Raw genomic sequence first — 12,110 nt, 5'->3', positions numbered from 1 at the left:
TCTGTGAAGAAATTCTGCTGTGATGAGATATTCCACTTCAGATTTTCAGTTCTGTCCAAATGTTGCTTTCTTGTGCACTGGGAGTCCTGTGCGTTCAGTCTGGTGATGAAAGCACACGTTCCACGCCTTCATCCCAGCACGGCGGCACGTCACAGCGCAATCAGCTCACAAGGACGGCTCCGTAACAAAGCCATCTACCTTTCACTGTGGCTTAAAAGGGCAACTGCGTTTCTGAGATCTGTTGTGTGTGGAACGGCGAGAGGGCCCCATCCAGTCTGCCACCAATACCTGCTCGGTGTTGTGACGTGAAGACAAATGACACAGGAAAGAGGAAGCATGCTCTGTTCCAATAACACTACTTATGGATGATGGAATTTCAATTAATGTAACTTTCACATCACAAATGTGATTCTTTTGACTTTTTCCTAACCATTTAAAAGTGTAAAAAACATTCTTGGCTCATGAGTCACGTAAAGTTGGCGGCAAGGCAGATCCGGCTTGCAGTCTGCCGACTCCTACTCCAGCCAGGGCAAAGAGGCAAGAGAAAGAAACAAATGCAGAACCCTTGGCCTAGTGACTCTACTTCCAGAATAAAGCCAAATATATTCACCCACACCCACGAAAGTATGCAAAAGGGTGTTCAGCGTACCCCCTACCCTTCTGTTAAAGCCAAAGACGGGAACATCCTAAGTACCCGTCAGGAGGAGTCCAGGAGCAGAACGAATTCCACGCAGCCATCGTCAAGACGGACAGAGCCCGATGTCCTGGTGAGCACCTCTCCACCACGCTTGCGGAAGAAGCAAGCTGTGAGCCGTGCAAAGCAGCCGTGCAAAACATAAAACATAGACTATTTGATAAATTTTATAAAATGTAGCCTCTATAAAGGCAGATTTTTAAAAATTATTAAAAAAGGAAACAAAAGACCACTGAAAAACTAATTCTCCACCAAGAAGGCCTCTTCTACAGGGAACAGAGAAATGGCTGGCGTGAGGACAGCAGCAGGGAGTGGAGCCTGAGGGGGTGCAGCTCAGAGGGCCCGGATGGCAGCAGGTGCAGCCGGCGTGCAGCCCCACGTCAGGTGAAGCCGGCCTGCCAGAATGGCCTCCACCTGCAAAATCAGGTCTGCAACTGTGGGCGCGACCAAAACCACAAAGGAACTGCAGACAGCCTGTACCAAGAAAGCAGTTGTGCTGTGAAGGGCTTCAAAGCTGTGATGTCCTTGTGAAGAGCAGCACTTGGCCAAGAGTCTGAGAAACAGAGAAGCTGAGGGACAGGTCTGCGAGGAGAGAGACCCCGGCCTAAGGGAGAAATGGGGGCACGCCCGCCACAGCACAACTTGCTCAGTCAGCAGGGCCATCGTACTTGCACCATGTTCTTCACAAACACAACTTCCATTACAGCCGTGTCAGGGGGCATCTCACCCACGGACGGCACCTGGACTCTGTGGGGGAGGAGACCGGTGCTGCCTGGGGTAGGAAGTCAGCAAGAGGAGCCCAGAACCCACCTGCCCGGGAAGTAGGGCCATCCCAGACTCCCAGGGTGGTGTCGGGGGCCACCAACCGGAGCGCGTGAGCTGCAGAGAGGACAAGGACCCCACACGCTGTGAACACGCACGCGCTGCCATCCACCGACTGTGGCCGGAGGGGCCAGAAAGCCAACTCAGCACGCCGTGCACAAAGGAGACAAGCACAGTTCTGCCTATCGATGCAAAGTGCGCCTCAGGAACCCAGCAGTGAGGCACGGCTCTGTGGACGTGGCATACGCAGTACACAGGCCGGGCCGGGCACCGAAGAGGCAGATTCTAGCGCTTCTAAGGAACAACAGACTGCTGCTGTGCTGGTGCCGGGTGGCTGGGGCAACACGACAGACAGGCTGATGGCACCTGCTCAGACGGAATAACCACCAGAGGTGGGCTCGCCAAAAACACGAGCCAGAATCCAGTCAGGCATGCACATGCCAGCAGTTCACGGGACCGGGGCGCCCTCAGCAAGTCCAGACTTGGAGACAGGAGAGGCCTGGAGGGGGCAGAGCAGTCAGCCCAGGGGCTGACCTGACCTGGAAAACAAACTCGAAAAACGTGGTGTTCTTGAGGCAGTTAGAAATGTTGGCACTGACTGGGTATTTGATACCGAGGAATTGCTATTATTTTCTTAGATTTATAAAGGTGTTGTGGTTATGTGTGTTAAGAAGAACCTTATCTTCTGGGATAGGAAGATGGGCGATTTCACCTGACTTGGAAACTGTGGACTCTGGGTAATAAACGCATGTGATTCTGTATGTGGTTCTGCCTGCTTTTGTGCTTAAAATACTCTATAATAATTTTTTAAGGTACTGGCACTTTACTTTGAGGTATTCTTTGCCTTAGGATTGAAAAACTTTTCGGTATTGAAAGATGATTGTCCCCATTTATATTTTACTCAGAAAACTTAAATTCTTATATAAATGAACTTGTGAATGGTAAAGAAAAGACTAATATCATCGTTCAGTTATGTAGGAAAAGCCAGATGAATATCTTCTAACAGAGTAAGCTCTATTTCAAATCATCACCCTCTTCTGAAACATGACAATGAGAAAACACAGCCCAAAGGAATTCCTAACATATTTTATCTGAGTTTTCTCAGCAGGCACTGCCCTGCCAGCCCACCCTCGGACGCTGAGTGGGATCCCGAGACCAGCGTCCCTCCTCTTCTCCCCAAAGAGGGGCAGCCACAGCCTCTGGGTTCAGAACTGCAGAAAAGTTTTAAAAAGAACGGCCATTTCCACTTTCAGGATATTCATACTACATAATGTTTTTTTAATTCTCATGAGATTTGACTTTAAATACAGTTAAACTTTACCAACGCCCTGGCTACTGGTCGTGCATATGCGCATATGCGCAGGTGTGATCAGGGACGCCGCCCCAGCAAGGCTGTGCACTCGCTGCTCGGCACGTGCCTTCAGAACGCAGGAGCAGCGAGGCAGACATGGTGGAAGCAGCCAGCACCTCAGTACTTGTGAGTTCAGCGCAGGGACAGGACAGGTGCTGTCCTGGAGGACAGAGGAGGGCTCCCTCCTGGGCCAGGACCCCCGCAAAGAAAGCCCCCCAGAGCCGTGCTGCAGGCTCCAGAGCGACATTCTGACACTCACCTTCCTGAAGGCCTGGAACCAGTTTGTAAACAATGTCCTGCATGGTTCTGTCATGACTGGCAAAAAGAACACAACAGGTAAGGTTAGCCAAAAACCCGGGCACGTTTTCCATTAATAATATCAAACTCCACAATCACAAATTCGAAATCTTCGTTGAACTTTGCTTCCAGTTTGCACTTAAAAATGGGCTAGCGAAGTCATATATGACCTGAATTAATGCATCATTTATTCAGGCTCTAGAAACTTAAGAACATCTCAAGTAGCAGTGGCACAAAGACCCTCTGGTGATGAGTGCCCTCTGCCTGCTGAACGCGGTGCCAACACAGAGCCGCGGCCCAGAGCGGCCTGTCCAGCCGCACTCCGCCACCCCCTCCTCTTCCACTGGTGCGTCCCGGGGTCTCCACTAGACAGGAAGCTTTGCTTTAACCTTCTGAAAAATGTAGAGGAAAGGCCCTAAGATCAGGCCCTTCGGTCTTTATGATCTACCTACGAAGGTTTTCTGAAAAGGTTACATAAGCACAGTATTTGAAATAAAATTCTCACTCCAGTCTGCTATTTTTAAAATAAACATAAATTATTAATACATTTAAGTAACTGTTTTTAAATCAGTGTTAATTTCCAAACATCATCCATTAAAATGAAAACCTTAAGAACCCAGATAGGTAACTTGTAACTGACAACAATTATGCTCCACAAAACATGTAGACATTTAGGCGTGACAGCCAGTCCAGGACCGGGCACACAGCAGCCACTCACCAGGCTCGCAGTTCTGCCACAAGCGTGGGGGACCAGGTCCTGCAGAGACCATCACTCACCATTTCCAAGAACTCTGAAGCTCTAATAGACATTGGGCTGACAGCTCAGCCTGTGGTGTGGCAGACTGAAGCAGGGTTTCTCAAACGTTCTGACCCTCGATCCACACTACGAAATACATTTCTCGTCCCAACGCTCACATTTACGTGTGTGTATGGGTGATGGACACACGCACACAGGTAAGCTGGCCTGCAGCACATGACTTCCTTGGTATCTCTGACTCTACCCCCACCAGCTTCATGGAAAGCTCACCCCATCCACAAGGGAAGCACGCAGGACCGAATCCTGCCCCAGAGCTTGACCCTGGGTCCTCCGAATGACCGTGCTAGGCCCCGCCTGCCTGGCCGAGGACCCACAGGGCTGAGAGGAGGGCTTGGGGGGCTCTCCTCAGGGAGGGTGCCAGGCAGCAGGACAGAACAGCACAGAGGATTTTTCTCGGTGTTGGCCACATCCAGGCTCTTGGTGTGGCAGCCCCTTGAAACACAGGCCACTTCCCTGCAGTGTTCATGTTTACACTCCATGCTATGGGCTACACACCCTTTCTTAGCTCTTCTCTTCACATGGCCCACACGGCCAAAGTCCTTGGCTGGAAGATGAAGCCTGGAAGGGCAGAGCTGCCTCACAGATCCACCAGACCCTAGGAGCTCAGGCTTAGCACCTGCCTGCGGCCAGCGCCTCATAGCATCCTCTTACCTCCTAAGGCCCGAGCCACTGCCCAGGACCCTGGATGGTGCCACCAGGTCCCACCCTAAGTGTCTTCTCCCCACCCTGCCCCAGCTCAAGCCTAAAGGCCCTTCTTTTGGGGCAACCTCACGGCAGGGTATAGCAGAATCAGAGCAGAAGGCTGGGCCAAGTGTGGAGGGGGAAGCTGTGTCAGGGACAAGGCTCTGAGCCAACTGCAGAGCCGGCATCAGGATGGGGAAAACACTGCAGTTCCAGGCGGAGCACAGAGGGCAAGGAGTAAGGCACAGGATTAGCAGGGAAGAGCCACTCTGGAGCCCAGAGCCCACAGCAGGCCTCAGGGCTGAGCATCTCCCCCCAGCTCTGCAACTCGACCTCCCCGGCTCTGGTCACCACACGGTCACTGCACAGGGAAGAGACAGGGCCTGGCCAATGCACCTGGCTAGCTCCACTCCACTGGCCCCCTTCTGTGTGTTAGCAGGTTAGGCTATGCTTGGAACACCAGCGTCCCAGATTGCTAAAGGGTTTCAGCTCTCCAGAAAGCCCTGCCTAACCCAGAGCACAGGAGAGGGGCCCCGGCGCTCTGAGAGGGAGGGCCAGAGTCTCCACAGCTTCCCAAGAGCATGAAGCAGCTACCACCTCCTGCCTTCTACAGTCCACATAAGGAAAGCCCCCCTGTGCTCTACAAAACCACACCCAAAGACGGGAGACATGTGTATACACTGCCAACAGTTAGTGCCCAGAGAATATCAAGCATTTCTTTTAAGCAGAACAAAAACAAAGAACCCAACAGAAAAATGACATGGGATGTGAACAGACATCTCCCAGAAGCCTGAATGGCCAGGTAACATTTGGGAAGAGGCCGGTGCTCCCTGATAATCAGGGCAAGAGATACCCTACAGAGCCACCATGTGGCAAGAATACAGTCCATGGGTACCCACAGGACACACTGGTAAGGTCGTGCACTGCACAACAGTCCAGGAGACCACGGGAAGGCACAAGAGCACTACACCCCAACACCCTGCTCTGAGGGATGGCAGAGAGGAGACAACTGCACGGCAATGCCCAGAGCAGCACTGAGTGCCCACCACGGACACCCCGATGTCCCCTGGCCACAGAGCTCCACACTAACAGAGACGAGTCTGGAGAACAGTTCAGGTCAAGGGCAAAGCGCGCAAACACACTGCCGGTCCCCCTTGTAGTGAGCTAGACAAAGGGGACTAAGCTCTGTTGCCTGGGGACGGTGGGCTGTTGGGCGGGGGCTTCTGGGCCTGACGATTTCTACCTCTTGATCTGACAGTGGTTTCTCGCTGTGCTGACACCAGCTGTTCACGTTTTTAAAGTCTTCTGTGCACACTAGATACTTCACATCCTTGGGAGTGGTTCAGAACAGACCTACAGACCTACCTCTGCTGCTCCCATGTGGTGTGGGGGCGCTATGCTCCTTTAGAGCAGCCCCCCAAATCTGGAAGCCACTTAAAACTCTGCATAAAATACATAAGCTGACCCCCTGACGCCTCCCTCACAAATGGCCCAATCTCCCCGAAACCCAAGGAGGTGGCCGTGGCCAGGAGGGCCGCCAGCCGCAAGAAGCGAGATGCAGGCCACACCCAAGGGCCTAGGACCACTCATTCCAAACAGAAGGTGGACCAAGGGCTGCCACCTGCTTCAGAGTAAACGTCAGCCAGCTTAGTGTAAAACCAGTGAAATCCACGTGGGTCCTGAGGTTCCCCAAATTCTTCGATTTGAGCAAATACTCCTGGAAACTGGCGGGAACGGCCCCAGCGCTCACCGGTCTGACTTGGCCGGCAGGGAGGCCAGGCGTGCGGAGCAGGAGGCTTGCCGCCACGTGTGGTCACGGGCGCCCGGCGCAGGGTGAGTCCCTGACACGGAACGATGCCGGAAGCTGTGACCGGGGGGTCCCGGAGGCGCTTACCCGATGTACTGCAGCGGGTGACTCTGGTGGATCACAATCCGACACGTGGGGCAGGTGTTGTTCTCTTCCAAGTACTTGACCAGGCAACTCCGACAGACTGTTTGCAAAAACACAGGCACGTCAGACAGTGAAACCAGAATGCAGATGCCGACACCTCCTCGGGCTCGGCTCACGCTCCGGCCACCGTGCAGACAGACCGGCCCACACGCGGCTGCTTCGAGGGGACACCCGTCTCTCAGGTCTCACCAACAACGGAGAAGCCCCAAGTGCGCAATCAGCCACCTCACTCAACAGGTCTGAGGTGTAGGGATAAGAGGGACGAGGAACCTAAGTGAGGAGGAGGTGCCCAGAGGTCAAGAGCTGGGAAATGCGCAAGAATGCGCTGCAGCAGGGCCTCATCCGAATATTCTCACCACAGGGGCTAACAGTTAAAATGTTCATGTTTGTAAAAAAAAAAAAAAAAAAAACAAACAAACAAAAAAAAAAAAACACAGGATTTTCTGGGTACAACAAAATTCGAGAAAATTCAAAGAGAATAACCATTTAAAGCTATAATTACCTTTAAAATAAAAGTTCTATCAAAATTGGCACACATTTTATTTCTAAAGTGGAAAATACGGGATCAGAAGTCATCTTCGTTCCAGGCACTGGTTTTACTGCAAAGACCCTGTCCCCACGGAGGGCCCCTGCCCGGCACCCTCGGCCACCGTCACCATGGCAAGCTTTGGGTGAGCATCACCTTCCATTCACCCAAGACGGGGCTTAAAACACCCAAGTTCAGCACACGCTAAGAGTCTTCTAAACACCAAAACACAGGCTCATTAGCCTTAAAGAGCCGAAACACGTCTCCCTGTCTAAAAAGTTTAAGGAATTCATCTGGAAATTCTCAAAGTAAGCATTTCTGTCCACTAGAAATGAATATTCTGTCATAACACAGTTATACTGGTTTTGCCGTTACATAGAAATAAATAAATTTTTCCTATATTTAGCTTTCTTAAATGATATCTCTATCAAAATTACCCATATTTTTAATTTGAAATAATTTTTCTGATTTAAGATCTTCTTTATTCCTGCTTCTGTGTCTTGCTTTGTGTTTGAGCTAAAAGCTTTTGGAAGGAAGGAAGGAAGGAAGAAAGGACGGAAGAAAGGAAGAAAGAAAAGAAAAGAGAAGAGAAGAGAAGGCCCAAGTATCAAGAAACCACAAGGCTAGTAGCCGTCCAAGGCCCTATTCTGGGACATTCCACCATACACATACGCAGACACTCGGTCACATCCCTCCCACGGCTGTCAAAGATCACGTTCTAGAATACTCCCCACATACACGTGTGCAGACACTCGGTCACATCCCTCCCACGGCTGTCAAAGATCACGTTCTAGAATACTCCCCACATACACGTGTGCAGACACTCGGTCACGGTGGTCGCGTCGATGAGATATCCGCTGCACAGGCGGCAGGTGATGTGGGCGTTTATGTCCCAGAGTTTAATCTTTCTGGTCAACATCTTTGGCTTCTGCAAGAGAAAACCACTTATTAACTAATATCTGAAATACTCCCATGTTTGTTTGTTTGTTTGTTTGTTTGTTTGTTTGTTTCTTTCTTTCTTTCTTTCTTTTTTTTAAGACTTATTTATTTTTAGAGAGAGAGGGAGAGAGCATGAGCAGGGAGAGTGGCAGAGGGAGAGAGAAAATCTTCAGCCCACTCCCCGTGGAGCCTGATGCAGGGCTCAGTCTCATGACCCTGAGATCACAACCTGGGCCGAAACCAAGAGTTGGACACCCCTGAAATACTCCCATGTGTCCCACCAAAGGTTCAGGCTCAACGTAAACCAGGTTACAGCACCTCCCCCCAGAAGGGCTCGGTGTGATGGAGGCTGCCATCTCCCAGGGCCAGGTCCAAGCTGCAAAAATGCTGTGGCTTGATTTCTGTCTGTACAACAGAGTACTGTAGGTCTTCTCACAGAGGACCAGGATCGTCCCGCCAAACACCCAACGGGCAGCTACTGCTTCTCCTTAACCACCCACGACACTAGCCCCTCTGGGATCTCCCAACCCTTTCCTGCTCAGGACTGCGCTGAGGCCAGCTGGTGAGGTGGGTGGGCGAGTAAGGAAGTTCGTGCAGCTGCAGGAAGAGAGGCTAGGGAGCAGGCAGGCTGTGCCAGGTCTGGGATGGGGGGCTGCGGGGGTCAGTGCTGGAGCTACTGGCTCCTCTAGAAAGCTAGGGGACGAATGACCCTGAGGGACACTGGTGAGGGTGATGCTGGCCCACCCTGAACGAGAGGCAAAGCCCCTCGATGAGGCCTCTGTGTGGACGCACAGACACTGCCGGTAAGCACATGCAAAGGTGCTCAGCCCACGGATACGTCCACACACACAGGTCACACCACATGGTATTCCAATATCAGAACGCTCAGGACAGTCGACGTGCAGTCCTGACAAGTCCCAGGGAAGCGGAGAGTCAAAGGGGCTGCCATCCAGATGTACCCAAATAGAACAGGGCCTGTTCCATTTCTAGAAATTTATCTCAATAATGGGACAAGTTCAAAAGATGTTTACTGCAATTGTTTAAAATGGCAAATCACAGAAAACTGCCACTGAGGACTGGCTAAGAAAGCAATTTCATTTAGCCAGCAGGGGCTCCAGACCCTTCTCCCCTAGTCTCTGCCCTGTCCAAGGGAAATCCAACCAGCCCCCCAGGACCTCACCCTTCCTGGGCCTCGGTAGCCTCTTGGCCCAGCACAGCGCAGTCCCAGAACTGGGGGTTCCCAAGGCTACCTGCCGATCCCCATCACTATCCCACAGGACATCAGGGTTGCACACACCATGGCATCATCAAAGTCCAAACATCTGTGTGCTGAAGTGCTGACATGCTGTCTCTGTCTTGGGGGTGGGGGTGTACCAGGAGTTACAGCAGCTCTTGGGGATGGCCACGCCCTACCCCAAAACCTGTACGTCATCTCACATGGGAGATGGTCCCAGATGACCCCACAGACCCCATGTCATCACGGGGCCCTTCAAAGGGGAGGTGGGAGGGTCAGAGTCAGAGAGACCGGGAGATAAAGGCTGCTGGCTTGAAGGTGGGCCATGAGCCAAGGGTGCGGTTGCCCCAGAAGCTGGAAAAGACAAAGACGGATTCTCCCCCGGAGACACAAGGAGAGAGCCCTGTGGGCACCTTAACTTCTGACCTTTGGAACTGTCAGATGACACATCTGTGCTGCGGGTCCTTTGTTACAGCGGCAGTGGGAAGCCAAAACCAATACAAAATGCTGCTCCAATGAATACTTACAGGATGAATGTTCTCCAAGTAAGCGTTACTAACAGAATTCTGCACAATGACCAGAAACAGACACGTCAGTGTCAAGGGCATCACTGAGGGCGGCTGGCCGCACAGTGCATATGGTTCCCAGGCCACCGGGCGAGGACACTCACTGCTCAATGCTGTTTCAGAAAAAGGGAAAAGAAAGCAAACCACTTGGAGGACTTGAGACCCACTTCCATCTGTGTGAGGTCCGAGGCCAAGTGCTGGCTGTGTTTGCCTTGGTATAGTGCGGCCCGAGGGCCTGGCCAGGGTTTGTGGCTGGATGAGGAGGCGAAGGGCCTGGAGGGAGCCGCAATCTGGAGGCGAACTGTCAGAATCAACAAACTATCAGAGTGAGTGAATGCCATCGGGAGGACTGCCAGACTAGCACCACTTACAGAACGGAGCATGTCTCTACACTGCGGTCCTGCTCTAGGGCTTGTGTGGAATGTGAGATGAAAGCAGACGCTTCTGGCTGTTCACCCACATCTCTCCTCCCTTCAACATCAGGCTGCAGCAGACACGCGGTCCCCACTGGAGAGGGCCCTTCCCACCTCCCTTGCAGCCAGGTGTGTCTGTGGGTCGGGGTTCGGTGACATTACTAGGAATCTAGGACAGATGAAACAAAGCTTGGTGGAACATTCTCACAGGGGTTCCTATGGGCCAACCAGCTGCATCTGGTGAGAATGGTCCTGCTCCGAGCCAGTGTGGGTTTGCACTCTGTTCTCAGCAAGTGTGTGCACGGAGCCCAGCCAGGTGGCTGGCCTTCGGGGAACCTAGCACCACCTCAAGGAGCAGGAAATAAAAGGAGGGAAGGGAAACCAGAGCAGAAAACGGGCCTGCCGACATGGAAATCTCGCATAAGGCCCCATGCTGCCCCCAGCTGAGTACTGTTCTCACCTCTTCTATTCCGCAGCTGTTTATATGGCAGCCACTAAGGACAGGAGGACATGCAAATATTCCTATCACCCAGTAGTATATATGCTCAGCAACAAAGTATCTTTCCAACCACCAAGTAACCCAGCCGCCAAACTAAAGACAGAACAGGGCTTGCTTTGGCCCCACATGTACTAAAATCAGAACGATACAGAGAAGATGAGCATGGCCGCAGCTCAAGGATAACACAGAAATTCGTAAAGCCAAAACCAAGTCCCGGGTCATGCTGGCACAGACGGGGCCTTTGGTCCCTTTGTGGGACCAGGGTCAGTGTGAGTTCATGCTTAGTGAGCAGGTGGGTAAATAGATGAAGACCAGTGTCTACATGTGAGTGTGGACTCCCACACCTACTTTCCAGCTCTGTCCACTGGGAGGGCCTGAGAGAAAGCGCTCCTCGGCGGCCCAGGTCCCAGGGCGGACACACCACTGTCCGCCACAAGGTCCATGGGTGCACAAGCACACGGCTCACACAAGGCAGAGAGGACCTGGGCCCAGCTCCAAGGGCTCTACTGGCCACACTGGGGACAACGGGAGCTTCAAGATAAGGCGTGACTATCATCAGGCGAACAGAATGAGCCAGATTAGAACCAACAGGATAACACAGAAGTTCACATGTCCACACTGAGACAGACGAATAAGCAAGGGACGTGCTTCCTTCCAGAAGAAGGTGAGCCGATCATGTGGACGTAGGGGTCACCAGCCACCACAGAAACCGCAGCGACGGTTTCCTCAGGAATCACCAATGGAGGCTTTGTTGAGGAAGAGAAGATTCAAAAAGTCTCAGAGACCCCTCCCACCAAACACTTCTCAGGCACAGAGTGAGAGCGGGGCCTCCAGGTAGAAACACCATGTAGCCATCACTTACTGAGTGACCAGGTGACACCAGGTGGGCACCAGATGGGTGACAGACAGCTATGCCTCCCGGAGTCATGCCACGAAGGACGTGGCACCCCTCTCGAGACTCCTGCTAAAAGAGCACACACGAGTCTCACCTATAGGAAACCCCAAAGGAGGGAGGTCGCAAGAGGCAAGGGAACATGGCGGGGGCAGGCTGCCCGAGCACAGCGCCCGGCTGAGCGGATGGCCCTAACAGCCTGGAAAAGGGACCCTCTACCCGCTGACCACCCACATTAGGAGACAAGAGTCGCCCTGAGAGTCCCCTGGCCCAGACTGCCGGCTCTGCCCAAGCTGGGCCCCAAGGCCCACCACCCTCCTCTCCCCAGGCCCATGAAGAGCTGCACTCAGAGGGGAAATGTCCACTGTCACCATCATGCAGAAGTCCCGCCCCTGGGCTTCCCCGCTTGGTGGCCCCTGTGCAGCACT

At 52.6% G+C, this 12,110-nt stretch overlaps 1 protein-coding gene and 1 non-coding gene across 4 annotated transcripts in view; one reads left to right on the top strand and one right to left on the bottom strand.

Annotated features, from left to right (window-relative positions):
* Window positions 1-12,110, bottom strand: part of PCGF3 (polycomb group ring finger 3) — a 53,845-nt gene that overhangs the window by 24,423 nt on the left and 17,312 nt on the right. Inside the window, exons 4-7 of one of the 3 annotated variants that reach the window (XM_026485865.4) lie at window positions 11,653-11,754; window positions 7,950-8,067; window positions 6,557-6,653; window positions 3,127-3,182 (exon numbers count right to left, since the gene is read on the bottom strand). In XM_026485865.4, coding sequence (XP_026341650.1) covers window positions 3,127-3,182; window positions 6,557-6,653; window positions 7,950-8,067; window positions 11,653-11,718 — 337 coding nt within the window. In that variant the 5' untranslated portion in view covers window positions 11,719-11,754. The remainder of the gene's footprint in view (window positions 1-3,126; window positions 3,183-6,556; window positions 6,654-7,949; window positions 8,068-11,652; window positions 11,755-12,110) is intronic. The other 2 variants (XM_026485866.4, XM_026485867.4) reach the window with 2 other exon arrangements.
* LOC113245767 (U6 spliceosomal RNA) lies at window positions 10,900-11,004 on the top strand. Its single transcript, XR_003312798.1, has one exon. It is a non-coding gene; the product is annotated as a U6 spliceosomal RNA (small nuclear RNA).

The sequence above is a fragment of the Ursus arctos genome, unplaced genomic scaffold, assembly GCF_023065955.2.
Source record: "Ursus arctos isolate Adak ecotype North America unplaced genomic scaffold, UrsArc2.0 scaffold_9, whole genome shotgun sequence".
NCBI lineage: Eukaryota > Metazoa > Chordata > Mammalia > Carnivora > Ursidae > Ursus > Ursus arctos.
Note: the sequence above shows the minus strand (reverse complement) of the source record. Positions and strands in the feature narration are given on the sequence as shown.